This window comes from Fistularia commersonii, chromosome 2 (assembly GCF_037954325.1).
Source record: "Fistularia commersonii isolate RoL2024-O1a breed Wild chromosome 2, RoL_Fcom_v1.0, whole genome shotgun sequence".
In the NCBI taxonomy this organism is placed as follows: domain Eukaryota; kingdom Metazoa; phylum Chordata; class Actinopteri; order Syngnathiformes; family Fistulariidae; genus Fistularia; species Fistularia commersonii.
The window spans coordinates 11,987,537-12,014,426 of NC_141285.1; the positions used below are offsets into that span (position 1 = coordinate 11,987,537).

General features: G+C 37.6%; 1 protein-coding gene across 2 annotated transcripts; it reads right to left on the minus strand.

Annotated features, from left to right (window-relative positions):
* Positions 1-24,994, minus strand: golga4 (golgin A4). 2 transcript variants are annotated; one of them, XM_086167686.1, is made up of 25 exons: positions 24,786-24,994; positions 23,502-23,579; positions 21,033-21,134; positions 18,324-18,383; positions 17,626-17,949; positions 17,494-17,541; positions 17,326-17,382; positions 17,119-17,217; positions 16,447-16,573; positions 16,133-16,323; positions 14,854-14,937; positions 14,402-14,549; positions 14,142-14,320; positions 13,486-13,584; positions 13,246-13,401; positions 8,522-12,267; positions 8,288-8,409; positions 7,517-7,647; positions 6,715-6,801; positions 5,076-5,096; positions 4,824-4,892; positions 4,466-4,541; positions 2,824-2,921; positions 940-1,026; positions 1-714 (listed from the first exon to the last, which is right to left on the minus strand). In XM_086167686.1, exons 1-25 carry the CDS (start codon positions 24,861-24,863, stop codon positions 700-702), a joined length of 6,282 nt encoding a protein of 2,093 aa, XP_086023812.1. In that variant the 5' UTR covers positions 24,864-24,994; the 3' UTR covers positions 1-699. The 2 variants fall into 2 exon arrangements, with proteins under 2 accessions (XP_086023812.1, XP_086023813.1); XM_086167687.1 differs by lacking the exon at positions 21,033-21,134.
* Between the last annotated feature and the right edge of the window lie 1,896 nt (positions 24,995-26,890).

Consider the following 26,890-nt stretch of genomic DNA (forward strand, 5'->3'; position numbering starts at 1 on the left):
TTCTGCGAACAAGGTTTAATTAGTTATTCTGAAAAGGTATAGCAAGTCATATAGTGCTTTATGGTTCATTTTAGTTATATGATTTACAGTTTGTGTTGGAGTTTCTATGTCAGTGGTAAAATATAAAGCATATAAAAACAAGGTCCAGTAACTCAATGTGGCCTGACCATACAGTTAAAGGGCATACACAATTTTACAGAGGAAATGATTCAAACAGCACAAGCACAGACACCTATAAATCAACTGACCGTCAACATCAGTATATGATGATTACACGATTTATTGCACACACCGAAAAACAAAAACACATTCAAAACATAGGGAAACTAATTAACTTAACCTAAAATATGAATTTAAAAAAACTTGATTTGAAACAAAAACTGGGTTTAAAGGAAGCTCTGTGTTTCAGACGCAGTCTCTAATTTCCCTCATACTTTCTTTTTGCTCACGCATACTGGACCCCTCACACACACAAATGCGCGTGCGCGCGCAAGCACACACACTCGCATACTCACACACACACACAAAACCATGCACATTTGAATCCCAATACACACATATACACCCAAACAAACAAATAGACATATTATGACAGGAAATACAGTGGGAGGGATGTGATTAGTTCCATGGCAGTCTCCCCTTCACCAGCAGAAGCAGCAGCAGTTATCCCATCTCAAAATACTGGAACCATTCAGACACTCATCGTAACCAAGGCTGTAAAGGAACGAAAATATCATCAATTTAAATGAAGTCAGAACTACTTCCTCATTGTTTTTCTGCAATGGAAAAAAAAAAAATAATCATGCTCTATATATGTAAATTACAACGGTAACATAAAGAAATGTAGAATATTCTTTTCATGGCACTGATAATATTATCCATCTTTTTAGAGAAATTATCCAAACAGGAAGTTCTCGGAACAAGCATAGGGGTGCTTACGATTGTTTTTGAGTCTTCTTTGTCCAAAACCTTTTGAGCCTGGTCTGGAGGAAACTTGAGCATGGAGGTAATCACTTTGGCCATCGTCTGTTGATCAGAAAACACAATTCAATATGTCTGATAATCTTCACTTATCCATTCTCTAATAAATCTTATCATGGTTTCAGTTTGGAACTGAACTCTTGTATTGAAGGTGAAACATCAAAGAAATGTTCATCAACAACACTAAGATTTATCTGCATGTACTTAACGCAACACATTTTACAATGTAGTCAAAAAGAAGGCCCTTGACTTCAATACATTTTTGAATATAGGTATTTAGTGTTGTTATCATACATTTATTTTGAATGCCTGTGTTTTACATGTAACTTTATAAGATGTTGAAGCATCTCTCTCACAACAACACAAGATACAGGAAGGAAAGCCAGTAACTTTGACACAATCACTCAAATCCAATTAACCCTGTTCAGTGACAATAAATGGCAATGAGACAAAAAAAAAAAGATGTCTGCATAATCAATAACAGGCCTTACTGCCAAGGTGCGTTCATTATGCCATAAACACAGGCTAATCAGAAACAGGGCTACTGTGCAGGAAATCCAACAGCTCAACTCTCACTAAACAAGGCCAGGATGTGAATAGCAAATCTGCGTCATGCAAGATATATGTGCCAGCAGGATGCCTGGTTTAAATGTTTATGGATGAGTTGGGAAAATCCAGCTTACATTGGGATAGCAACTACTGCATTGTTAATCCTACCCAAAAACAAAAGACACAGGTTGACTTTTAAATTATCCCACAGTGTGTGATAAATTGAGGTTACCAGACTGACTGAGAAACACTTGCTGACTCTCCATTTTCATCTGCCATTGCTCGGCAATTGCTGGCCAAAACTCTTAAAAGAAATCAGATATGTAAATCATGCAAAAATAATATCTAATATTTTGTAATGCTGTAATAATGTGTTTCTTTCAATATTATCACTGAGGTAGGACATCAAAGGAAGCTAAAGTACAATGAAAACTCAATGAATTAAATACATAATGTGACACTAGCATTTAATGAGTTATTCAATACTAAAGTGGATTCATTATGCATAAATGGGACATTTTAAAAGCCTGTTTATAAATGGAGTTGCTTGTTGCTGCTTGCTTCTCTTGTGAATAGACATGGCAAGAAGGATCTCATTGTTTCTAAGACATGAGGATGTGCTTTCAATTTTTTTTATGATTAAGTACCTTAAAACATGAACATTTCACCAGTGGCACCCTCAACTACACAACCTATTGAGAGAAATAATTGCTTTTGCTAAAAAGCAGGATGACTTCCGTGCTCCTTACTATCTGCATAAAGAAAAGAAGCATGCATCTCCAAGTGACCTCACATACTGTGTCAAATGCCAAAGCAAATGGTGATTTTCAGGTGGGCAATGCAAGAACATCTTTAGGTTGTTTAAAAAAAAATCCAACATATATTAACTGTGTTTAGCCTCAGAGACAGCCTTTAAGCTAATTTATATCAGCATATGATGTTTCTCTGATATCTGAGGAATTTTCTCTTCCATCTAATATTGCCTCTGTTAAAACTATGTATTGATTTGATCCTGTGAGTAACAGCAGTGGCCCTGACTCCTAAGTTCATCTCATTCCTACATGGTCTTACAGAGGGGGGTTCAGTGGTGAAGAATTCTTCAGAGTCCAAAAAATAGGTCCAGTAGCCACAACAACGTGTGTCAATGATTGACCGTGACGCAGATGTGTATGAACCTTCACAGACCAATGGCAGTCAATATTTTTCTCATGCTTATTGAGAAATAACTGAAAATAGGAAATGCAAGGCTGGATGGATAGAAAAGAAAAAATAAAATAAAATAAAAAGTCATACTTTTGTTTCATGTCCCATCATGTACTCAAACAGCACCTTCCTCAGGTATTCCATCTCTGTAGCCTCAGAGAAAGCATCTGTCTTATTCTGTCCAGGATCTGTGGATAGATGATAAATACATACCCAATGTAAAAAGAGGAAACCTGTCATTAACATAACTGTATTATTATCCAATAATCTATCATCATGCTGCAAAACTTATGTATCAGAATTTGCCACAAGAAACATGAAAACTCAACTTTTGGCATGATAAAATTCCATGTTTGTTTAAGCAACCTACAACAAGAGACAATGATAATTTTCCAAATGAGAATGTATGAATTAAACACTAATATAAACAGTAGAGAATGGCCCTGCGTGAGCAGTATACGTGAACATTTTAATAAATCAACCTAAAGCTATTGCTCTTATCCTCCTCAAAATCTGTGGATAGGCAACAGGGCTGCAATGTGGTGAATGCTGGGAGCACTGATCACCAACTGAAATAAATACCCATCAGCTGTTTAATAGGGAACAATTACAGCAGTTTATCACCACCAACTCTTTCCCTGCCTGCCATTTAGACAACCACAAACTTGCATGTGCCCAACCAGACTGCAATTGAATGACAGGAAAAGCTGATAGCAAAGTCCAAAGAAGTCTTTGATCTCAGCGTGAAGCAATACGTGACCAATAAATCCAATAGCCTTTGTCCTCCTGACCCCAAGTTACTCCATTTGAGTCTATCATCTCACTGATCACAGAGCTACAGACCAGAAAACATCTATTAACAACCCTACAACCTGAAAACCCAACTGGATGTGGTTTGAACAGTTTCAATATCATAACGAATTTAGTACTCTGGGACAAAGGTAACAGAGGACAGACCAGGCATGTCTGTTAGTGCGTAAACTGCAAGTAGAAGCGTTGAGAAAGTCTGCGCTGCTGTGTTTTGTGTAGAACATGTAAAAAAGACAAAAATCTGTAAAAGCCATTAAATCCAAAGATGGCCTCTACACTGCCCTTCCATCCCCCTGCGGACAAAAGACACTGTATTTCAACAGCAGTGTCTAGGAGAAGAGAACTGACTCCATCTTTCACACACACCATCATTTTATGATGAACTTGAATATGTGGGACTGACTTAAAATCAGTCTCCAGTGGTTACCCCTTATTTTAACCGAGACACCTATATGTCTAACCCGAAAACCGTCCTACAAACCTAACCAAACCCCAATTATAACCACAGCTCTAATCTTAACCAGTAAGGCTTAAGCCATGCTCTGGGTTGGCCAATATGTCCTCAAATGCTTAGCTAAACCAGACCACAAACACCCACATGCCATAACACACTTTTTACTTCTGTGATCCACAAGGGGATATGAGCATTGCTCTATAAACGGCAATTTATAAAGTAAAACTGTACGCAGGCTTACTACAACATACAAATGTAACTACGCATGTACATAAGTGCACATCACCAATGCAGCATCTGAATTTTCTTACCCTTTAGTTGAGTGTGCATACTGCAATTATTTTAATAATACAGTAATGCAGTAATAATTTCTAAGATGGTACTTTACTATGTATGATATATTTTCGTAGTATTTATCTGAATGATAATCGAGACGCAGAACTCAGTGATTAATGGTGTTAATCTTACCTTTGAATGTACTCCCAAGATGAGTAACAACAGTGTTTCGGTGGAAACATTTAATCTGGTCTTCAAGCGAGTGAATCTACCGTGGAGAGAAAAAGAATCATGCACAGATTAATCATAGGAGAAGCCATTTGACTTCAATGGGTTAATTCCCTCCATTAGTCTAATTGTTACACAGAACCTAAGCGCAGCATTATGGGGTTGACTCAAATGTAAACAGATGTGCTGTGTAATTAAGCTGATAGTGGGAGAGCAGTAGCTCCTCTTGCTGGGGGCTACAGAAGCCTGAGAACACACTGCTATTGTTGGATGCGCTCTTAACTAGTCTGTGTCAAAAGCAGAAGCAGAGCCAGACACTCACTTTCTCCACAAATCCCTGCTCCTTCAGTCGAGCTTCACTTAGCATAGTTGTCTTTTCGGCAAGCTGAGCCTAAGGTACAGGAGGATGACAGGATGGAAGCTGTGAGAACATTACTGAAGGAGAAGTAAGAGATACCATTCTTTTTCTGGTTAAAATCAACCTTTTTTTTTTTTCCCCCCCCAAACAGAAAAAATCTGATCTAAAATTATTTGAAAACTGGAAACTGTGTCAATGTGATGGGGTAAAACTTACCTGTACTTGCTGTATACTAATCTGTAACAAAAAAAGAAAATGTTTCTTTTAGAAGAATACAAACATGTTTTGTAAGGACAGTAAAATTATCGAGATGCAGATTATAGTACAGATAATTTATATGTACCTTGAGCTTCGTCAAAACAAATTTGTTGGCGATAAAAATATTCTATTGAAAAAAAAAATGAAAAAAGCTTTTGCCTTCATATAATTTTATGAAAGATGAAAAAAAAACATATTTCTTGACATTTAAATTGATTATTGTCCAGAAGGGATCTTACAGAAAATAAGCATCTGTGTGAGCAAGGTATATCTCTCTGCTCAACAGACCTACACACAAAAGACAGGGCACGAATTATACAATAATTATAAATATACTCACATTCTGACTAGATGCTCAATGTAAAACATCAACATAAAGTATCATGCCAACTTCAAAGGTTGTTTTTATTATGTACACACTTTAAGTAAAAGGACTGTCCCGCTTATACGTTTTGTTTCATGTAAACTCAAGGAATTTCATGATATCGAGGATCTAATTACCGGTACTTTTAATTGACGAGCTGATAAGTGATGTTTTCACTCAATATAAAATTCAGATCAGCTCAAGGGAAGGAGGTCATCAGTGAGTTAGTATGGCAAAAAACAGGGTTTAAATAATATTCCTGAACCCCTAATCCTGTTTGATACAGATTCCTGGTTTTATAAATTAAACTGTGTTGGTCTGCTGTCTCTGTGGACAAAGACCCAACATCTAAATGACAAACGGATTTAGAGGCCTTTGGTAAAGAAAGACCCCCATGTGCATAAACGCATACAATTCCACCCATAAAGCTATTACCTCACCAGGGAAACATGCAGCTGAGAGGAATATAATTCTTTTGTGTTCATGTGCATCTGGACATGTGCGGAAGTGTAGAGGAATCAGCAAAACCCTCTTGTGGCACTTCAACACTGTAAAATGTCTCTCTGGAATACTTTTGCCCTACCTGGCTCCTTTCCAGTATGAATTTCTAGCATGTGAGTATTACATTATAAATCCTAGATCTTGAATCACCTCGTTCAATAATTGAGAACAGAGATTGAGGCTGGCTGCTGCCTTAGAATCACAGCTTTCTGAGGTGAACATTCCTATGCGACTCAAATGAGCTTCACAGCTTCCGGCCAGCTTTGGAGAACAGCCACGCGACTAGAATGGAAGACTGATCAGAGCAGAGTGTGTAAGCAAATTGCCCCTGAATCCTTCCATTGAAAACTGAGACAAAGAAAAATATAACTTGTAATGGTTAAAGTCTGTTAAGCTGGATCTGAACTTTATCGTAAGGTATGAAGAAAATCATCTGTATTGAGCTTTCATTGTGTAATAGTAATACTGCCTCCCCAGAAGGGAGAGGAAATGTGTATGTTTAAAAAAACCACACTTTGATTTGATGCAGACAATGTGCAATGAATTATGCTTTTAACAGAATCAAGATATTAAATGTAACCCTCTAGTCTACAATATAAACTACTTTTACAGCATAGGTTTGCAGACCGAAATCTGCGGTGTGGGAAATGGAAACATGTCACCCATGTGCAATATTAATCACCAGATGTGTGACAACCTGGAGAAAATATAGTGGATCAAAAATGGCAGTACCTCGGATGTGCTGCGGCTCTTAGCTTGCAACTCCTCCAGTTCTTTCTGAGCCTGCCACACTCGGTCTCCCATCTCCTCCTCTCGACTCTGAGAAAAATGCCTCAGTTATTGTCCTTCTCTCATCTAATCCTGAGTAAATCAGTCCAGTCTCCTTCTTTCAAAAACCAACCATGCTTAATTATCGATGGAGACAGTCACTGAATGGTACAGAAATAATTCAAAAGGATGTACTACGGAACAACATGGATGGATAAGCTGAACAATATGGGCAAATTCCTCCATAACAATAATAATAATGGGTAATTTCATGTCCCAACAATTATAAGAGTGTCTTTTTTTTAAAAACAATTTTGTGCATCCTATATTAGCAAAACAAAAGTTATGTATTGCTATTCATTGTCTTGGTAAACCTTGAGCTGTTGAGTTGTTTTCTGTCTTGGACTCAGACTTTTACAGGCCCAGCAATTATTTTAGTTATTTACTCTGAGACCATTTGTGCTGAAGAACTAAAAAGCGAGTACAGCAAGTGCCTTGATTTACTGCCTTAATACAATGCCAGATCTATTTCCAATAAATAAGATAGATATTTTCTATGGTCCAATAATCTTGTCTCAAATATTAACAGGCATACATGAAGGCTCATCACATGAAGACCTGAGGGCTCATTAGATATCTGATAAAAATGATATTGACTGCTGTCAGAGATGAGAGCTGTCAACTGCTCTGGTGACAGCTTTTAAGTGATGGATGGATGGATGAAAAGGTATCTGAATTTGATTCGAATTTTATCCTTTCAAAGTACCTGTAAAATCTGTTCATATTTCTGAACAGTTTGGTGCAAATCCTCCTCCTTGTGGGTAACAGTCTTCTGGAGTTGACTGAGTTCCGCTCGGTGGCTGCTGATAAGTTCTGCCTCCACACACTGGGCCTTTGCTGCAAAGAGGAAGAGAGGGCAAAGTAAGCACATGGGCGGGGTCACTACATTCATAATCGCAATCGTGTCAGCCTATATGGAATGGGTTATGATTTAAGCAGAGAGAAAAGAAGGAAATATGGTGATTCTAAATGTAATGATCTTTTCATTTAGCTACCAGTGTAAAGGTAAACTAGAATTACCATTGCACAGTTGAATGCAAAGTTACAGTTTGCATCCATCCCTATCTACGGTCCATACAACATACTGAAAAGTATTGCCGTAAATAATGGACAGATGAAAGTATGCAGACCATGATGACGACAGAGTGCCTTTTACCTTCAGATTATGAAATGGCATCACTGTACTATTTCAACGTATAAACTAGTGTGTAAAATTGCATCAAAAGCAGCTTCTCACTTGTTGACTAATGGTCAAAACCTTTGATTTAAAAAGTCTCATCAGTTTCCAATCTGTTCCAGTTTCCAACATCAAATTTGAGTCAATTCCCTCAGTTCGCATCTTTACATTGAGACGAAGTTTTTTTTTTTTGCACAACTGGTTAACAGCCGGACATTGGGGCTTGAGTGCAATAAGTGATCGAAGTTCCAATTGCTAAATCTATTTGATGAATGGGCAAAATTTTTTCCTGTGCCTCACCGATAGTTTCCTTCACTACTGTTTCAATCTCCTTTTCTTTCGAAGCCATTTGGGTGTTGAACTCCCTCATTAATTGCTTGATAACAGAGTTGTGCTTCAATTCAGCATCTTCCAACTCCAGTCTATAGGGAAGGATGGTAAAGTAAGAATGAAATGTTGGCAAGCATGGCACAAATAACAGCAATGTAAAAAAAATTATTTTTTTTAGAAAAGTTTTTCCAGAAACATTCTTACTTGAGCCTTTTCTCACTCTCTTCCAAGAGTTCCTTCTTCATGATATCTAGGTCCTTGTCATGTTCCCTCCTTAGTAATCTCATGTCTCTCTGTAACCTGATGAAATCTTTGTTGATTTTCTCTCTCTCATTCTTCAACTGACTCAATTTGGTCTTTAGAATCTCTGGAGAATCATCATCCACGTCTTTCTCTGATGAGTGGATTTCCGTTTCTGCCTCCATGCTCTTGGTCTGTTGAACACTGGCATGCTTTAGTATCCTCTCATCTTCAGGTTCAATCATTGTTTGGACCAGCATCCCAGTGGTGCGATTTTGAGCATCTTTTTCTTCAAGTTCCTCCCTCAGATGATTTATTTCTTGCACAAGTTTTCCGTTTAGCTCCTCTACTTCTTTCAGTTTTGATTCAATTTCTTGTATCCCTTCAGTGGGTTTGAGCTCCTTTTGGTGTAGTGCATCATTCTGAAAAGAAGATAGCTTCTCTTCATAGCTGTTTTTCAATTCTTCTAAATCCCGTTCTTTTACCAGCCTCTCCTCATTCAGAATACGTTCAAGTTGATTCTGCTGCTCTTCTTTGAGATTTACTAGTGTCTCCTCAAGCGACTTTGTTTTCTCCTTTAGTGTTTCTATGCATTCATTGCTCGATTTTTCATGTTTTTTGATCTCTTCCAAGCTATCTTGAAGTGTTTTGATCATCTGATCTTTCTCCTCAATTTGGGAGGTTAGTTGTTTTTTAATCTGCCCTATTTTCTGCTCAGCTTTCTTCTTCAGCTCAGAAACTTTGCGAGCACTCTCTGCAGATAAACGCTCCTCAGTCTCCTTCAGAGTCTCATCCTTGGACTTGATAATCTCATCTTTCAATCTTTCAAACTCTTCAAGCTGTGTTTGAAGTTCATTTTTACACCTTTGGTTTTCTTCCTGAAGATGGTTTAGTTTTACAGCCATTTCCTGTTCCAGATTACCATTCTGTGTGGACAGCATCTGGCTCTGCTGCAGCTTGTAGACCAACTCTTGCTTCTCGTTTTCCCTGATGCTGTGTTGGTGTTTGAGGTCAGACATGAGCTGCTCACACTCTTGCGTCTTTAAGGCCATTTGCTCTTGAAGCTCAACCAACCGACTGTTGCAACTTTCAAGCTCCCTGGTAAGGCCGCTGACCTTCTGCTCTTTCTCACTAAGTGCTTGGTCCATCTCTGACTTGCTGATGGACTGATTGTCAAAATTCATGGTCAGCCTCTGCAAAGCTTCATTCTTATCCGAGACTTGTCGCTCCAAGTCTTCAAGACGCATCTGTATAGTAGTAACAGTGCTGTGTTTCTCTGAGAGACTGATTCTTAATGCATCAGCCTCTTCTAAAGCAGATGTTTTCTCCTGCTTCAATTTCTGAATGATCTCTTCCGTTTGACCAGCAGCATGTTGTCTGTCCTCTTCATACTGCTGGTTTAGCTGCTTTATGGCTTCCTCCTTTTCCTGTATGCTAATCTCAAGCTGATTTTTTACATCACTGATGATACTTTCCAAGTTACTGATTTGCAGCTCATTTGTATTCTGACAGTCTGACATGACTTTGTTTGCTTCACTGAGTTCCTCAATTTTCTGAGTATAGTCATTGAGACACAAACATTGAGCTTCCTTTTCATTTGTTAAGGCATTGATGTGCTCCACATGAGCATTTACCTGAGCTTTCAACCCTTCTAAAGAACTGCATAGATTTTTATTCTCCTCTCCCTGCTGGTGGATTTTCTTCTCTAAAGTGCAAATTCTATCATTTTTCCTAATGACAATGTTCTTAAGATCCCCCACTTTTTTCTGACAACAGAGGAGTCTATTGTTTAGCTCTGCAACCCTACATAGCAGGCGTTGACAGAGTTCAGAAGAGCCATACTCTACCTTAGACTGGAACTCCTTACAGTAATGTTCCATTTGGTTAGTGATGATAATTAACTGCTGCTGGAACTCTGTTTCCTTGGCTTGTAGTTGACTGGCAGTTTCCTTGGATTTATTTTCAAAGTCCACTCTTTCCTTAAGCTTGGACCCTTCCAGTGTCCTAAGCTCATTCACTGTTTCCTCAATTTGATCTGACAAAGTCTTTAACTTTTCTCTGTTCTCTTCCTCTGTTATATTCAGTTTGTCCTGCAGGGAGTTTTGCTCATTCAGAGCCTGACTGAGGTTCCTCTCCACTGACTCCATTTGCTCTTTTAGCAATGCTTTATCTTGGGACAAAGATTCAAGCTCAACAGCTGCTCCATTAAGTTCTTCTTTTAACTTTTGCACAGTGGTTTCTCGAATTGCCAGCTCCTCCTTTAAATCTTTGATTGCTACCAATACTTGTTCATTTTCATTTATACTTCTACTGAGTTGTAGAGTAATTTCTTCCAGTTCCTGTTCCTTTTCTTGTAGAATCTGAGAGTGTTTTTCCATTATTTCTTCCTCCTGATGTTTTAACTTTTCCTGCCATTGATGCTCTAGCTCCTCAATTTTGTGCTTATGGGTATCGTGTAGTTTCTCCAGTTCTTCTTTGTGGTTCTCCTGCAGCTCCAATACTGCATTGTTGAGGCCTTGAGAATTTTTTTGAGCCATCTCCAAAATTTTTTCTTGAACTTGCTGGTCTTTCTGTTGAAGCTCCAACTCCTTCTTTGCAAGTTCCTTCTTTGCGGATTCCTCATTCTGCTGAAGCTTCTTCTTGAAATTCTCTTGCATTTCTTTGGCCTTCTGTTTAAACTTTTCCATCTTTGTTTCCAGGTTTTTCTGCTTCGCTTCCATCTCACTTACAGTTTTTTTCATCTTCTTTTCATGGGAAGCTTTTTCATCATCTAACTGTTTCTGGAAGTGTGTTTGCTCCTCCAGCTTAGAGTGGAGTTCTGCAGTGAAGGTCTTCTGTTGCTCTGAGAGCTCTTTTTTAGTCTGCTCTAATTGATGCTGTAATTCTTTAACTGATGACTCTTTTTGTTGACAGTCATTCTTTGTTAATTCCAACTGTAGCTGCAAATTTGTTAAGTCTTTCTTGGACTCAACAAGATCATCTGAGAGCTTATTCAATTTTCCTTTAGCTTCTTTTAGGCTTGTATTTTCCAGCTGGAGTTGCAATAAACATTGCTGTTTTTCCTCCAACTCCGTAACCTTGACATTTAGCTCTTGTTGAGTGGAATCTGATAAGTCTTTCAGTGTTTTTTCACTAGCAATGCGTTGTTCAAGCTCCCTCTCTTTTTCCCTTAAAACCATGGTCAACTGATTATGTTCCTCTTTGAGAGACGCCCCTAGTTCTCCAAGTGACTGCTCATGCTTTTTGTGGACATTTGCAAGTTCAGCATTGTGTTTTGTCACCTGATCCTTTTGAGCTAAACAATGAGCATCTTCAACTGCCACCAACTTTTCTTCCAGGAGCTTTTTACTGTTTTGGACCTCAGAAAGTTCAGAGAGAAGTACCTCTTGTTCGGCTTGTTTTGCATTTAGTTTTTCTGAAGCACTCTTGTTCATCTCTTCAACGCGTGCTTGAAAGTGCTGCTCTCTGTCTCTCAGAAGTTTCTCCAATTGAACTCCATGTTTTTTTTTAAGCTCTTCAACAACAAGGTTATGCTGCTGGGTTAGGGCGTCCTTGTGCTTTTCCAGCTGTGCCTTGTTCTTTTCCTCTAATGCTGATATTTGCTCTTTATGTTTATCCTTCAGCTCATCCAAATAGTTTGAGAGGTCATGAGACGGTTCTGATCTTTCTTGGGAGAACATCTCAAGAGTACTTTCCAGCTCCATTATTTTCTGAAATCAAGAGGTTTGGGTCACTTTATATGATTAAAAAAAAAAAAAATCACAATCATTTAACACAATATATTCTGACAATACAGTGCGCTATTTTGCACTTTACACTATTGCTATTTTTGCACGGTTACAGTAAACTCCATCATGCTGCTACTGTATTATATACACTAAATACTGACTGCTTTGCACTGAACTGTACTCAAACCTCTGCTGCTATTCTCCCTAAATATACAATACATATACTTATATATTTATAAATTCTTTTATTTTTTATGCATCAAATCCGCGTCATCTTCTCACCTGTTATCATCATGCTGCTATTATCAGGTATTATTTACAGACTGGTTTTTGCACTGAACTGTACAGAAACCTCCGCCCCTACTCTCTACATGCAAATTACATATATTTATACATTTCAGTTTTGATGTTGTTTAATCTAACATCCTTTCACCTTAGTACCAGCAGATTGTATGCACTTTATACTTTATAATTTAACGTTTACTGTACACTTTATTATTATTTTGTAAATTTCGTGTCACAGTGGGATAGTGAAAAACATCTTCTTGATTCCTCTGTATGCCTGGTACATGTGAAGAAGCTGATAATAAAGCTAACTTTGACATCAACAAAATTTCAAAAAAGGCTGATGATAAGCATAACTAAAAAAAACAGTGTTCATCAGTATTGTTAAGCACTTAATTCTTGCAGAATTATCTAAAGTTTGTACCTAAACTGTCATGTGAAATTATGCGTAAAAAGGCATGGAGTTTGTTAACCTTACATTACATCGGTAAATTACTTCTTTTTTTTTTTCAAAATTGTTAAATTTGTCCTACTTGCTGGTTTAGCTGTCAGCCTTGAAGCAAAAGCAGCTTCAGTGCTTCAGTGAGTGAAAACATTTGAGTCGAGCCCAAGCTAATATTTTGCATTTCGGCAATCTTAATTACATGTATTTCCACAAGGGATATAACAACTCACAGTTCTTGTAGCTTCCAGTTCTTGCTGCATCTCTTTTATTTTACTCTCAGCTTCAGCTTCAACAGCTGTCTTCTGTAACTCTGCATCCTCCAGAGCCAGAGAGGCCTGCTGTTCTCTCTCTCTGGTTTGCTGGGCAAACTCTTCCTTGCATTCGTCCTGAAAATACAGACCATATCATTAAGTACCGTTTATCATCTTATTTGTTGTGACATGTATTGAGAGTCAACCATAAGAACTTACAATAGCTTGTTGAATTCTGGCACTTATCTCTGTTTCTTTAGCAGCCAATGCTTCACTGTGGACTTTCTCCATATTGGCCACCATTTCATCAGATGATTTCTTAAGATAACAAAAACAATCAAGAAAAAATAAGAAGAGCTGCATTGCGTTGACATTTTTATTAGTTAATTATTACATTTTCTCTACTAATTATTTCAATTCCACTTTCATGACTCATCTATTAATTATCAATTAAAACAGATATGCTAACAGATGGGCACAAAAGAAGCTTCATGGTAAGAAAGTATGCAATAATTACATCAATAATATGTTCCATAATTCTTCTTCTTTTTCCTCCTTTCGGCTTTCCCTTTCAGGGGTCGCCACAGTGAATCAACCTTCTCTATCTAACCCTATTCTCTGTATCCTCCCCTCTACATAAACTGAATTATATATATCTAGTTCTCTTAATTGTTGGAATTAAAATGTGAAAGCAACACTTCTTCATGATGAGTGATATTGTTAATGATGTCACCATTCATTTATGCATTCAAAAACTGGAACGTCACCAGTTTCTTCTTTTTTTGTAAGTGAATAGGTAAGATCACAGAGAGCCAAATATCAATTGAACAAAGTGTGAAAGCACAATTAATATTTTGCAGAGTTCAGCTCCTGACCTTCATGATAGTGACAACCTCCTGTTTGACACGTGTGAGTTCTTGCTGCAAACTCTTCCTTTCTTCTTCACTGGCTCTTTCAACGTCTTTCACTTGCTCTTCCATCTGAGCCTGCAATTGCTTCCGGGCCTCTTCTGCCTTCTGTGCAGAACTCAGTGCTTTTTCAAGCTCTTCAAATACTAGAAGAGAAGTGCAGCAGATGAGCAATTTGTTAAATATTTTTTTCCAAATCAATAGGCATTAAATTGATCCCTAATCACCTGATTTCTCAGCCTTTTCTTTCTGGTCCTGCATCTCTTCTTTCTGGACAGTAGCCAATTGGAGCCTGGATCTTAGTTGTGCAATCTCGTCTTCTTTCATTTCCAGAGTCTCATGCATCTGGCGCTTTGTCTCAGCAATAACCATTCCCTGTAAGCCAGAAAATAATGACACAAACCACCTTTATTAAGTATTAATAGTAATTAAGTCATTTCTGACAATATTGTTTTGATTTGTATTTTTAATATGTCACATGATAAAACAAGTATATATGATAGAGATCTTAGGAGGCCCCACCTTCCCTGAAAAGATGGGGTCAAACTTTTTAAAAGAAACAAAATGAGATTCAAGACATCAGTTCCCATCTCTCAGTGAGTAAAACTATGTCTCCTTATAACAATGAATGTTAAGGACCTCCGTGACATATTACCATTCCAAAATGATGTTCACCAACCTTGTCCTGTTCCAGCTGTTCAATAAAATTCTTGGCATCACGCAATTGAGTGATCAGCTTAGTCTTTTCTGTTGTGTGTAGTTCCTGTAGAATAAATAAGAAATTGGAAAAAAATAATTGAAATGACGTTAAACATGTATGCCCACTGCACCACGCAGGATGCCTCACCCAAAAGCCAAATAACAAGCATAAATACAAGCCTAGCTCAACCAGCAAGTTGACCCAAATTATTGCCCAGTATAGTAAGAGTGAAATGTTCTAGCCACATCTCTGATGACATAACTGGGCAACCAAAGTTTATGAACTAGGATTACTAAATAGGATAGCAAAGTCACACAAAAGAACCAAAAATGTTTCACACTATTCCAAGATAAATCACATTGGCAGATTAAGTTTGCCTTGCATAGTATGTTGAACATGATGTGATGATTATTGCCAAAAATCTTGAGTCTTATAATGATGGATGCCTCTAAAATTATGAAATTTGCCTGTGGCAGAAGGTGAGCACAACCCATCCCAGCTGTTGCCGGATGCCGTTATGTTCCTTACAGGGGGTTGAACTGCTTTTCCCAACACGGGAAAGATCCTGTTCCCAAACAATGTGACAGGTTCAACACAAAACTTGCAATACGTAAAAGCTGAGTCACTCAATTTGCAAACATCCACACAGACTATTATTGCAGCCTTTTACAAACATGAGTCTTTGTTTTTATCCCACTACAAAACATTAGGGCGGAAAAAACTCAACAATCCAATCATCCCACAAAAGCAAAATGTTATGAGATTCTAGAGAAAAAACAATTCCAGCCTGTCATAATGACCTGACATGAGCTCTAAACCTGGAGTTGTTCTGCATAATTAGAAGGTTCTGACACAGGGAACCAAAGCTACATGCAATGTCTAGAAGATAATAAGATTCTAATTATTTTGGACAACAAGTCAATTATTGTGCAGAAAACCATTAATCAAACTAAACAATTTCTGAGAGCCTTGCCAAGCAGTCTAGTCTGATTTAAGTAAAACCTCTTCCATAACTGCAGTTTGTCACCACATCAATTTCTAATAAGTAGGTGTCTGCAAAATTGCTATCAAGTAGTTGATGATAATGCACTTTTCAAACTAATTAAGAATTATTTATAATAAGAATATGTAAAATAAAAAAGATTGCAGATATCCCCATCTGTGAAAGCATTTTAATCCAACATAGTAATCGAAGTAAAAAAAAAAACAAAAAAAAAAAACAGAACTAAAAAAAAAATAGAAAAGCTACATATACCACCTTCATCTTCTCCAGCTCTTGCAATCTCTCTTGCAACTGCTCTTGGAGAGTTTCATTCTCACTTGTCAGCTGTGCACTCCTCTCTTTATGTGTCCGCATCACCTCTTTACACTTATGCAGTAGATTTTCCTGCCTCGTTACTCTCTTTTGTAGAACTCCCACAAGTTTTTTTGGATCACTGTTGCCCTCTTCTGTACATAAATGAAAGAAAACAAAAACATCAAAAACTGCTGTATTCTATCAAACAAGATCCTGAACACAATACTGTAGCATCTTCTGTGCTAATATAAAAAGGAACATAAAATTATGCTTACCTTCAGAGATTTCAGGTTCATTAGAAAGACTGGCATATGGTGAGTTTTCACCTTCTTCAGACATGGCTGCCTGACTATCTTGAAGTAGCCCACCATCACCTTTGACTCTTTTCTTCAACAAAGCGACCTTTTAGACAGCAAAAGTTACAAAAAATTATACTGTCAAAAATTGTAATATGCTGTGTCTTATTTTCTAGCACTGTTAGTGTGTTTTAAAAAAAGTTGAGAAGCATTATATTCCAATTAAAACTTGTATTAATTCCACATATTCAACTGCACTACATACTATGAAGAAAAAAGATAAAAATCCCAATGTAAATGTGTTTGGAAAATTCATCACAGCTGTAAAACTGTCTTTTACCAGATATATTATTTATAGACCCATACGTACAGTTTTCTTCTGCATAACGTGTATGTTGTTCATTGAACTGTCAGCTCTGGATAAACTAATGATTTTATGACGAAGGAGTTAAAACTAGTGATGATTACATAATGCATCATTATATTTTAAACAACATAATTAAAGATTTGTTTTAGTTCAGCAATGTTTTGGTAAAGATTTGGTTCTGTTTGTCTAATGGATGCATGAGTGAATGAAACATATAACACTCCCACCACCACCACTCAACTTCAACCCAATATACATGTTACTGTCCCTATCATGAATCTCACCTGTGTTTGGAGGACTGTGATCATCTGGTCTTTCTCCTCCAGAGCAGCGTCAAACTCATCCTGAAGGTGTTTCTTGGCTTGCTGGTCCATTTGCAGCTCCTACATAAGATTGAATATATTCTCCCATAATTCAGTCAACGTCTTGAATGTGAAAGAAAATACGTCAAGACTCCAGCCACACACCCCGAAACTTTCTAAATAATATACCTCACGCAGTTCCCCTATTCGGCGCAGAGCTTTATCTTGACTTTGACTGAGGATGGCCTAATGGAGGGAAAGCAGACATCTGCATATAATCAGTTTAGACACTCCTTTGGTTGCTCAGCTGATCAAAAGACCTGTGAACTTTTGAGCAAATCACAAGGATGAAATTACCTGTGTTTTTTCTTTATCTCTTTGAACAGTACGATATGCTGTCACCAGCTGTATAGTGAACAAGAAAAGGTAAGGAATGGTATAGAATATACCACAGTAAAGTTTCTAAAGGATCATTGTCACACCTCTCACCTCAGAGTACTTCCCTCTGTACTTCCCGAGGCTTCTCTCAACTTGGGTCAGTCGGTGTAACAACTGCTCTTTGGGGAGAGACTCTGCATTACCTGTTGGCTCCTCAGCCTCACTCTCAATGTCTGAAGGGGGATCGTACATGGGGGCGCTTGCAGCCTCAGTTTCCAAAGGTGTCAGGGAGTCATGTGATGAGCTTCGAACCAGATTTTCTTTGGAGGGAGAGCGAAACAGGTTTTCTGCACGACTTGCACCACTGCGGATTAAGGATTCCATTGAGGGGACTTTTAACTGCAATTTTTGGGCAAATGACTGTGGCTCCTCTCTCTGTTGGAAAGAAACTGCATTAAAATTTTATAGAATTGTTTTACTTATGATCAAACACACACACACGCGCACTCCCACACGCACACACACACGCACACACTCGCACGCACGCAGTGTTTCTTTGATGTGTGCATAACTCTGGTTTATCGGGAAAAAATACTAATTAAGTTTTCAAGGCTATCATTAGTGAGGTGATTGTTTTTCCCTTTAATGATCAGTAAGTCAATATCCTACATGTATTAAGAAAAAAGCTACAATAATGGTAATTATGCAAAATAATCAAGGAAGTATTGAAATATCAATCAAGCGATGACATTTCAAATTATAGATACCCCATCTCTTTGAAAATGAGAAAAATTAGTAGAGTCTCATACCTGAGGAGAAACACTTCCATCACCATTGACGCTTCCTCTGGATGGCCCTTTAGAGGTACTCTGCAGAACATACAGGTTATTATTGAAAGGCAAACAGCATCAGTGACATTCTCGTTGGCCAGTTAGTCATCCATACCCAGCGTGGCACTCCCTGATTACTCTGGAGGGAGCAATATTAGTATTGCTGGGAGCAATGCAGGGGCAATGGGTACCCTCATGCAACTTGGAAAAAACAGAGGGGTTAAATACAAAGAAGGCATCTCTATAGTACATCAAAAAAAAAGGGTTAAAACTAAACTCTACTGAACAGCCATTAGGTCAGAATAGACAAGAATGAAATTCAAAGTAGGAGAGTTGGTATTTGAATGTAAGATGCTTGGTAGTGCGGTTGAATTACAGGAATACAACAGATTCATAACCGTAGGTGAACATTTAGTAGCTTAGCTGGTTTAGTCACTTTGTTAGAAGCAGCATTAAGGAGTAAGCAAAATTTCTCCTCACTTCTCCAGCTCCAAGCTACCTCTTCCTCTGGATTACTTAAACAGTTACATTTATCATTTATAGCAGGACAGTGATATTTATAACCAATTTAATTTGTTATCATTGATACATAATGGATCTTTACTGAAAATAAATAATTAAACACACAATATGTACTAAACAGAGTTAATACTTTAGGAAAGGTTTGGTGAGGGTTTTAAACCAAACTGATCCAAGATATTTTATTTTCACCGAGCGTTGAGAGAAAACTGATAATTTTATGACAAGTTGTGTGTGTAAACAGACCTGCATTGCAGGGTGAATTGCAATGAAAGGGTAAACAGATGTAGTGAGACAATTTATTAGTCTGACATATTAGAATGACATTCTGGGCCTCACTGCACAAAATGATGTATGATCAGAGTCTGACAGTTAAGACTCTGATAATTTGAATATAGTGTGTTAAAAGCCTAATTTTGAGATGTGAAATGTAGTTTGAGAAATCCTATTAAATTTAAGAGCCACACCTGATTAAACATTCAGCAGATTTTCAGTGATGTTGAAGCATGAACACTGTAACTGTACAACCAGATATACGCTTATATTTACTTATCGATTTATTTATCAACACTTCAATGGGTGAGAAGGAACAAATGATATTTTGATTGTTTTAATGTGATGGTGGTCGAGCACACAGAATGTGAATAGGGGCTGAATAGTGGATGCTGTATTTCGGAACAGGTTGGCTAAACATTGAGCTTTCTTTTAACAGGTTACTACAGTTTTTGAAAACTGCCACTATAAAAGCCTACATTACACATTAAGTGATGCAGTCTCCTGTCATTTATTTTATAAGGCTGTCTCAAACTTCCAGTCTCGACGTGGTCCTTCTTCATCACCTGAGTCTATGGGTTTTCCTGCATGGTCTGAAGAAAAAGTGAACACGAGTGGCCCTGTCCTCATACTCCAAGCTCAAACACTTCACAAATAATTCTCACAAATGTAAAATTCTACACTCTAAAATATTATCATAGTCTAAATTTGATCAAAAATAACCACAAAAATTAACACAACAAATGACAGAGCAGGATTAGAACAATGATAGACTAAATATAAAGAGCCAAAGTGACATATTGAACGCATGATGATGACAGACACAATAGATGGGGTCTTGTGGTGATAATGCCTGTTATGGCATCAGCCATTGACACTCACTAGACTGTAACAGCAATAACTCATCACGGACAACAACAGAGAAAACCAGCAGTAAAGAGTAAAGAGACAGCTTATCTAAATTAGCAAATAAATAAACAGTTTATATTTTAGAATTTAAAACCGTTTGATTTGACAACATTTTTTACAACTAACAAAACAATTAAAATATCATGCTTTATATTTCCAATTGTTTATTGTTGCAAGTTAATAGTTCTTTTATAATTCACTTTCTTTCTTAATAAAACAAAAAACAAAACAAACAAAAACCCATAACCCTAACAATGCGTTAATAATCATAAATTACAACCCCCCAAAAAATCCAAATGCATCACAATCACTTTGAAATTACAGAATATGCAAATATCAATTATTTTTTAATGATAAACTTGAATTAAATAAAATCTATTTATTTCAGATATCTGCAAACGTTGCTTTTTTTTTTTTAAAATCAATTACGGTAAAAAGCACAAGGTCCCTTGCAAAGCAGCTCTGGTAGATTTGCGTATTTCTTCACAGCGTTAAACAGAATGTAGGGGGTTTAAAATAACAGTTCTGAGATTACAAAATCAAAACTTTAACTCTCCATTCCAAATAAACTAGACTTTAGGGGGAAAGGGACAAAGGCCATCAGGCAACATAACGGGATATGTGGTTCTAAATGCAAGCAACTGAAAACTAGAGGATCCCCAAAGACAAGGCATACGATTTTAATCGGTTGCATAGATCATAATAAAGAAAACGAAAGGCAATACACATATGGCCAAAAGCAAACAGGCTTCTATCCCACGATATGAACCATAACACCCATCGGATGCAGGGTTAACCTAAACATGAGATGCCTTCTTGTTGCTAAATCCAAAGGAAACAGAAGACAGAGAGCAGGGAACAAGCCGTCCATACGGACGCCACAGCTCTCTACTAATTTCCAATAAGGCGCAGAGACGGGAGGAAGAAACGGGGCAGGAGGGGGAAGAGAAGTGAAGAGGAGGAGGCAGGAAGTGAGGGCAAACTCACCACACTGGCTACCTGGGCCGTTTTGGGTCGTTTTGAATGGTCCAGAGCAAAGATAGTATACTCAGAGAGAAAAGCGGGCTCTGCTATCATCCCGGCCAGCACCTGACCCCGTCAGTGCAGGAACGGGACGAAAGGTGGGGAAGGGAGAGGAACACAGAGAGCAATGAGAAAAACAACAACATGAGAGTGAATCAGTGCTGAGGGGAGTGTGTTGCCAAACCATCCGGAGGAAGCTGGCGGAGAGACACTGAGGTAAAGATGAAAAGGTAGAAGGCATAGAGGATGGGGATGCTACCTTACATCGCAAGAAAGATAGGAGAGTGATAAAGGAAAAACAATCAATTTTATGTGTAACAGTTTGACATCTCAGCGTGTGGTCTTAAAATTAGCAATGGTTAATTTTTGATGGTTAAAAAATATTAAATGATAAAGTATATTTTGACGTTTTACTTGTTATTGATTATCCATATGGAATTAGCAAGTAAATCTGTGGCTCCATTTTGCTTAATGACACTTTATAGAACATTTTATTTCATCCCTGTGCTTTCTGCAGTAGGGGGTGGATTTGAATGATCAATTTTAAGTATATTAATTAGTTTGCTAGATGTATTATAAAAGAATAATTCCATCTAAATTCAAATACATGTGAAAGGCTTCTGAATGACACCCGAACAAATCTGGCAGAGCCCCACTGGAATGTTATTCATATGATTTCAATAATTAAAAATTTGCGACTCTTTTCACTCTTTTTTGTTTTTTTGTTTTCTGATAGCGATGTGATCATTTTCCGTCCCTAATAACCTGACGTCTTAAGTTATACATGGATATATTTCAAAATTGCCAGGTCTGCTTTATTTATTAATTACATTATCCCATAGTGTTGAAAAACAAGTACATTTACTGATAAAAGTGATTAAGAAAGATTTCTCAATTAAAGAAAAACAATATAAAAGTTGGACAATATTACAGTCACCAAATTATTCCGAACACTATTGTCCAATAAACTGACTATACACTGACTCCTCGGACCAAGAGAGCTAGAGGACAAAGACAGAAACTACGTTGTCCTATAACAGAGCATTTCATACTAATACTTCAAATACTTAGCTAAGGGGGAATACTGAGACTGAAAAAATCTGTAAATATGAGAGAGAAAATTGGACCACCACAATTGATCGAAAACACACAACAGAAATAAAAATTGTACGTGGTTATATTTCGGTGTAAAAGTGTGAAATTGTGGCTTTTGGATTCTGCCTTCATTATAGTAATGAATATACACTTTCAAAGATGTCAAAGCGTTAAAGATTTGTGAGGTGGTAATGATTATGCCATGATAAGAAGCATCAAAGTTAAGGGCTTATGGACCCAGGTTATAAGAGCACATTTCTGCATTCCAAGGGTGAGGGAGAGAGTAATTACAGAAACATGACAAAAGGTGGTACTGTCCCTATTCCAGTTTGCTATGTTCCTTTTAAAACAGTATAAAACCTAAAAAGTCATAATCCAGAGTATTAACATCCATCACTACATCAAACACTATTGACTGTCTCAATAGCCATCAGAATATACCTCTGCCTAATGAAACAAAGAAGTCTTGCACAGACAGGATCTTATCTTCAAAGATGGCTGAGAAAATGCAGCAACTCTGCAGAGAATGAGAACACTGCAAGGAGGAAACCTTAATAATTCATATGCTATGCTCTCAAAACTGACATGTTCTTATGGCCTCTACACGAGGATTTATTATAGGTGGGATTTTTGAAACAATGATGTGTAATGTTATTCAAATGAGACACGTTTGAAAGCTATTTTTGGAAAGATTCTTTTTAAGTGACTGGCTATATGTTCTTAAGGATCAACATTATGATACCTCCTAGGCTAAGACTATAGTTAGGCAATGGAATCACTATCATAAAATTATGAATCAGCAAAGGAAAAGAAAAAAAATATACACCTTAACAAAGTGTACAATAAATTCATTATTCACAAATACGCACATTACCTTTTATGAGCCATTTCATGGTAACAATCAAATCTTTAAAAAAAGAAGATTCTTTGATTAATGATGAGTGTATATAACATTTGTCTTGAATGAATGTGAGTTATGACAAAAATAAACGAACATTTATTTATTTATTTGTTTGTTTATTATTATTCTTAAAGAGTATCAGAGGATAGATGGTGCAAACTAATAGCTTGCTTACTAATAGCAGCTTTTAAAACCTGAAAGCACAGCTGGACTTTTATTTGCTGGCACAAAAAAGGAAAAGAGACTGGTTATTTTAAGGGGGCATTAAGCAAAACAAACCACAGGTTCAACACACACAAAAAAAAAAATTGCCTGTGGAAAATTGTGAACTTACATAGCAGAGACATAATTAATGTTTTCACATCAGGCAGAAAGATATTTAACATCATTGGTCATCTAAAACATCATATGTAATCATTAGGTAATGTCATGCTCACCTCCCTATCACTGGGAGAGGGAATACCATCATGGTAAAATGGGGGGTTTTGGCTGCTGTGCCGATCTCCAACACCCACCTGGTTAAAAATGAATACATTTGTAAAACTCCAATGCATTCTACACCAGGTTAAATGTTAATGGGATATAGCAATTGACTTAGCCATAACTGGGATATTAAGATCTTTGCCTATTCTATCTGATGTTGCGGGAGTAATTTAGCTCTGTTAAGACCAGAGTGCATGCATGAGATTGAGGCATATGTTTCGAGCAGGTGTGTCTAAGCAGAGTTAAATCTCTGATCCAAGTAAGTATGCAAGACTGCAGCTAATGGGTTTACCTAACCACAGTCTTGTAGAATGTTAATATGTGAACGAACTGTCAAGAACACAACTCCTCAGGATATGAGAAGTCTCCCGTGTGCTCTTTCATAACTTCTACATAAATAAAGAAGGTTAACCTTGAAAGAGAGCATTTTCAGCCCTGGAGAGCAAGTCCTCCCTGTTGCCAGACTACAGTCCAGATCCTGACAGGAAAATGTTAACACCTTTTATGTTAGTCTACACATTTGATCTGTTACTGACAACTGGGTGTAAGGCCATAGATACAAACAAATAAAAACTAATTGTGTTGGGGGGTTTTATGATGAAAGATTTGGTTGAATTCATCATGCATTTATCAAACAAAACAAAACTCATGCAGCACAGTCACAGCAACGTTAGATCTAGCAAATAGAACAATCTCAAAGTACAAAAGACAATTGATAAAAATAAAATATATTTGGGGTTTTGAAAATTTAACATCCAACGACTTCATGGAGCCATAAGAATGACCTTCCGATTGCATGTGTCCACTCTATGCAGCTGTCGTGCAATCAGGATTTGCGTGCGCTCTTTCAATTCTCTGGTTTCAAATTAGATCGTCAGCTGACATCTACTGGCAGCTAAGGCTGAAAGTTAGAAAGTCACGCCTGTAGAGAAGAGCCGATTCTTGTGCGCTCTTGTTTGATCTACTTATGACAACAAAACATACCAGTTAAGCTTTTGTTGAAAGTGTCTTCCTGGTTTGAACAGCTGAGAACTACATATTTAACTTAGCATACAGCTACCACTTCCATGATGAAGAGACCCAAGGCTTCGGTTGAGGTGCTTGGTGCGTAGCTTGTTGCGAAATTCTTGAAAAAAGTATTTCAAGACCAAAATACAACTTCTTTGAAACAATATATGACTTGGCCGGCACTCCAAGGAGGGTAAACAAGGGTTAGCAAGATTAGCAAAACAACCAACCTGGGCCTGCTGGGGTGACTGCGCATTCCTCTGCGGTGACTGTTCTTCGTTTATCTTCTGCTTAAGTTTTTTAAACATCTTGTCCCGCCGTTGTAGCTCACAGCAGACGAGCAAATGTCTACATTAAGGGGGAAACCGCTTTTGTTTTTATCCTGTCACTCATCCGTCCTCAGCGCTAGACTTCCTTGTTCGTCTCCGTGTTCAAGCAGGTGACCGGACCGTCTGCGCATGAGCGGCCAACGTGGAGGCAAACCGAAACGTCAGAGTTAAAGGGACCATCCGAGGCCTTCTCAGCTGCAGCGCCACCCCGTCGTTAGGAAGAGAAACTCTTAAACGCTACATTTTTACAGCAACCTTGCTATGTTTGTGAACCTGTAAGTAATGCAGAAATTTCCTAGAAATTTAGTTTTACTGTGATAGTAAAGTTCTGAATGTTCTTTTATTGATTCAGGGCCTCTTTTCTTTTGGTTAATTGGCAGTTGGCAAGCTTCCAGTGATTCATTGTTGTTTATGATTGAGACGAAGCATAAATTTAGTACTTTTTCGATGGAGCCATCTGTGTCTAATTTCATCATTCATGTTTTGCGGTTGTTCATTTCGGGTGTGTACTACGGTATGTATCTTGGCAGCAAACTGGTTTCAGCTTATTGTTTTTCCTACCTTCAATGAGAATGAATGGTGTTGATGTTTGTACAACCCAAAGGAACAGCAGGTATTACAAATACCATGTTAGAAACTGGGAATCCAGAAACTGCAACCAATTGCTCTGGTAAAATTAAACATTGTTTTTCTGTAGTAGGAATGGACATCACAAAAAATTGGATTCTGATACTGTTGCAAAAACAAACCACTTATAGCTTTGAGAGCTGTTGATGGTTGTACTCACCTTGACCAAAGTAAGTCAGTGAGTACGCAATAACTGTGTGTATCTTGCTATATTTTGGATGTTGCACTTCGAAGTTAGTTTACCCACTGCAAAAATTCATTTGGCAAGGAGAACCCACTCAGCACAAAGAAGTGATTGAAAAGTGGTGACCCAGTGTTTAGTGCTTCCACTTCACAGCAAGTAGGGCCTTAGCTCAATTCCCATAGGGGACCTTTCTGTGTGGGCTTTGCATGTTCTCCCCGTGTCTGCGTGGGTCTCCTCCGAGTTCTAGGGTTTCCTCCAGCTGTCCAAAATCATGCAGGTCAATTGGAAAATTTGGATAATTACCTAGATATGTGAATTAGAGAGGGAATAGTTGTCTGTATATGTGGTCAACTGGCACGTTTTCCAGGGTTTTCGCGCCCAATGATAGCTGGGATAGGCTCCGGCCTCCCCCGCGACCCTAAGTGCAGAAGTGGTAGATAATGAAGCTTCCAGCTCAGCAGTAACTCCAGTAGTGGATTTGAACATTTGAAACATTTTCCCTTTAGACTGTCATGCTGAAAGTTTGATAGAGCAGACACATCATTGAATCCACCAGAAAAAAATACAAAGGATCTGGCAAAAAGAAATTTAAAAAGAAACCCCCATTTAGAATAAATAACAGTGATGTGTTTAATGGGTAGGGTACATTTATAAACAGTCTTCCATATTTTTTACCAAAGTAACAGACCAAAAATATCAGGGTCAGAAAATAGTAAAATCCTGATTACAACCATTCCTCCATTTAATTTGTGACGAGTTAAAAACCTTATAAGAGTGCATTATTTGATTATCGGCCACAATTCCGGCTTGAAGGATTCACAATCTAGCAGGGATTTTATTTAATGCTAAGTTCGTGGAATCATGTTATGACAACTGGCAGGTTAATTATAGCAGGAGATAACTCACCACCCTGATGCAACCACAATTAATAAATTGTTAATTTTTTTTCAGCCACAAAATGCAAACATGTTCGGTACAAAAATCCATTAAACAAAACCAATCATTAGGGACAAGAGTTTTACATGAATATGTTTCAACACTTTGAGTGTTGGGAAGTGGGAAGTACAATCCTTAATAATGGTTTTATCAAGATTGGTTCGGCTGAAGGTTCATGTTCTCATTAGCAATGTTTTGCAAAGGGTTTTGCATTGTAAAATGCCCTATCAAACAGTCTTAATAATTTCATTGAGACTTT

Coding starts and splice junctions, on each gene's coding strand:
- golga4 (XM_086167686.1), bottom strand. CDS start 24,863: ATGTTTAAAAAACTTAAGCAGAAGATAAACGAAGAACAGTCACCGCAG. Junction 17,383..17,493: donor GAGATAAAGAAAAAACACAG/GTAATTTCATCC, acceptor TCCCTCCATTAG/GCCATCCTCAGTCAAAGTCA. Junction 4,893..5,075: donor TTAGTATACAGCAAGTACAG/GTAAGTTTTACC, acceptor CCTGTACCTTAG/GCTCAGCTTGCCGAAAAGAC.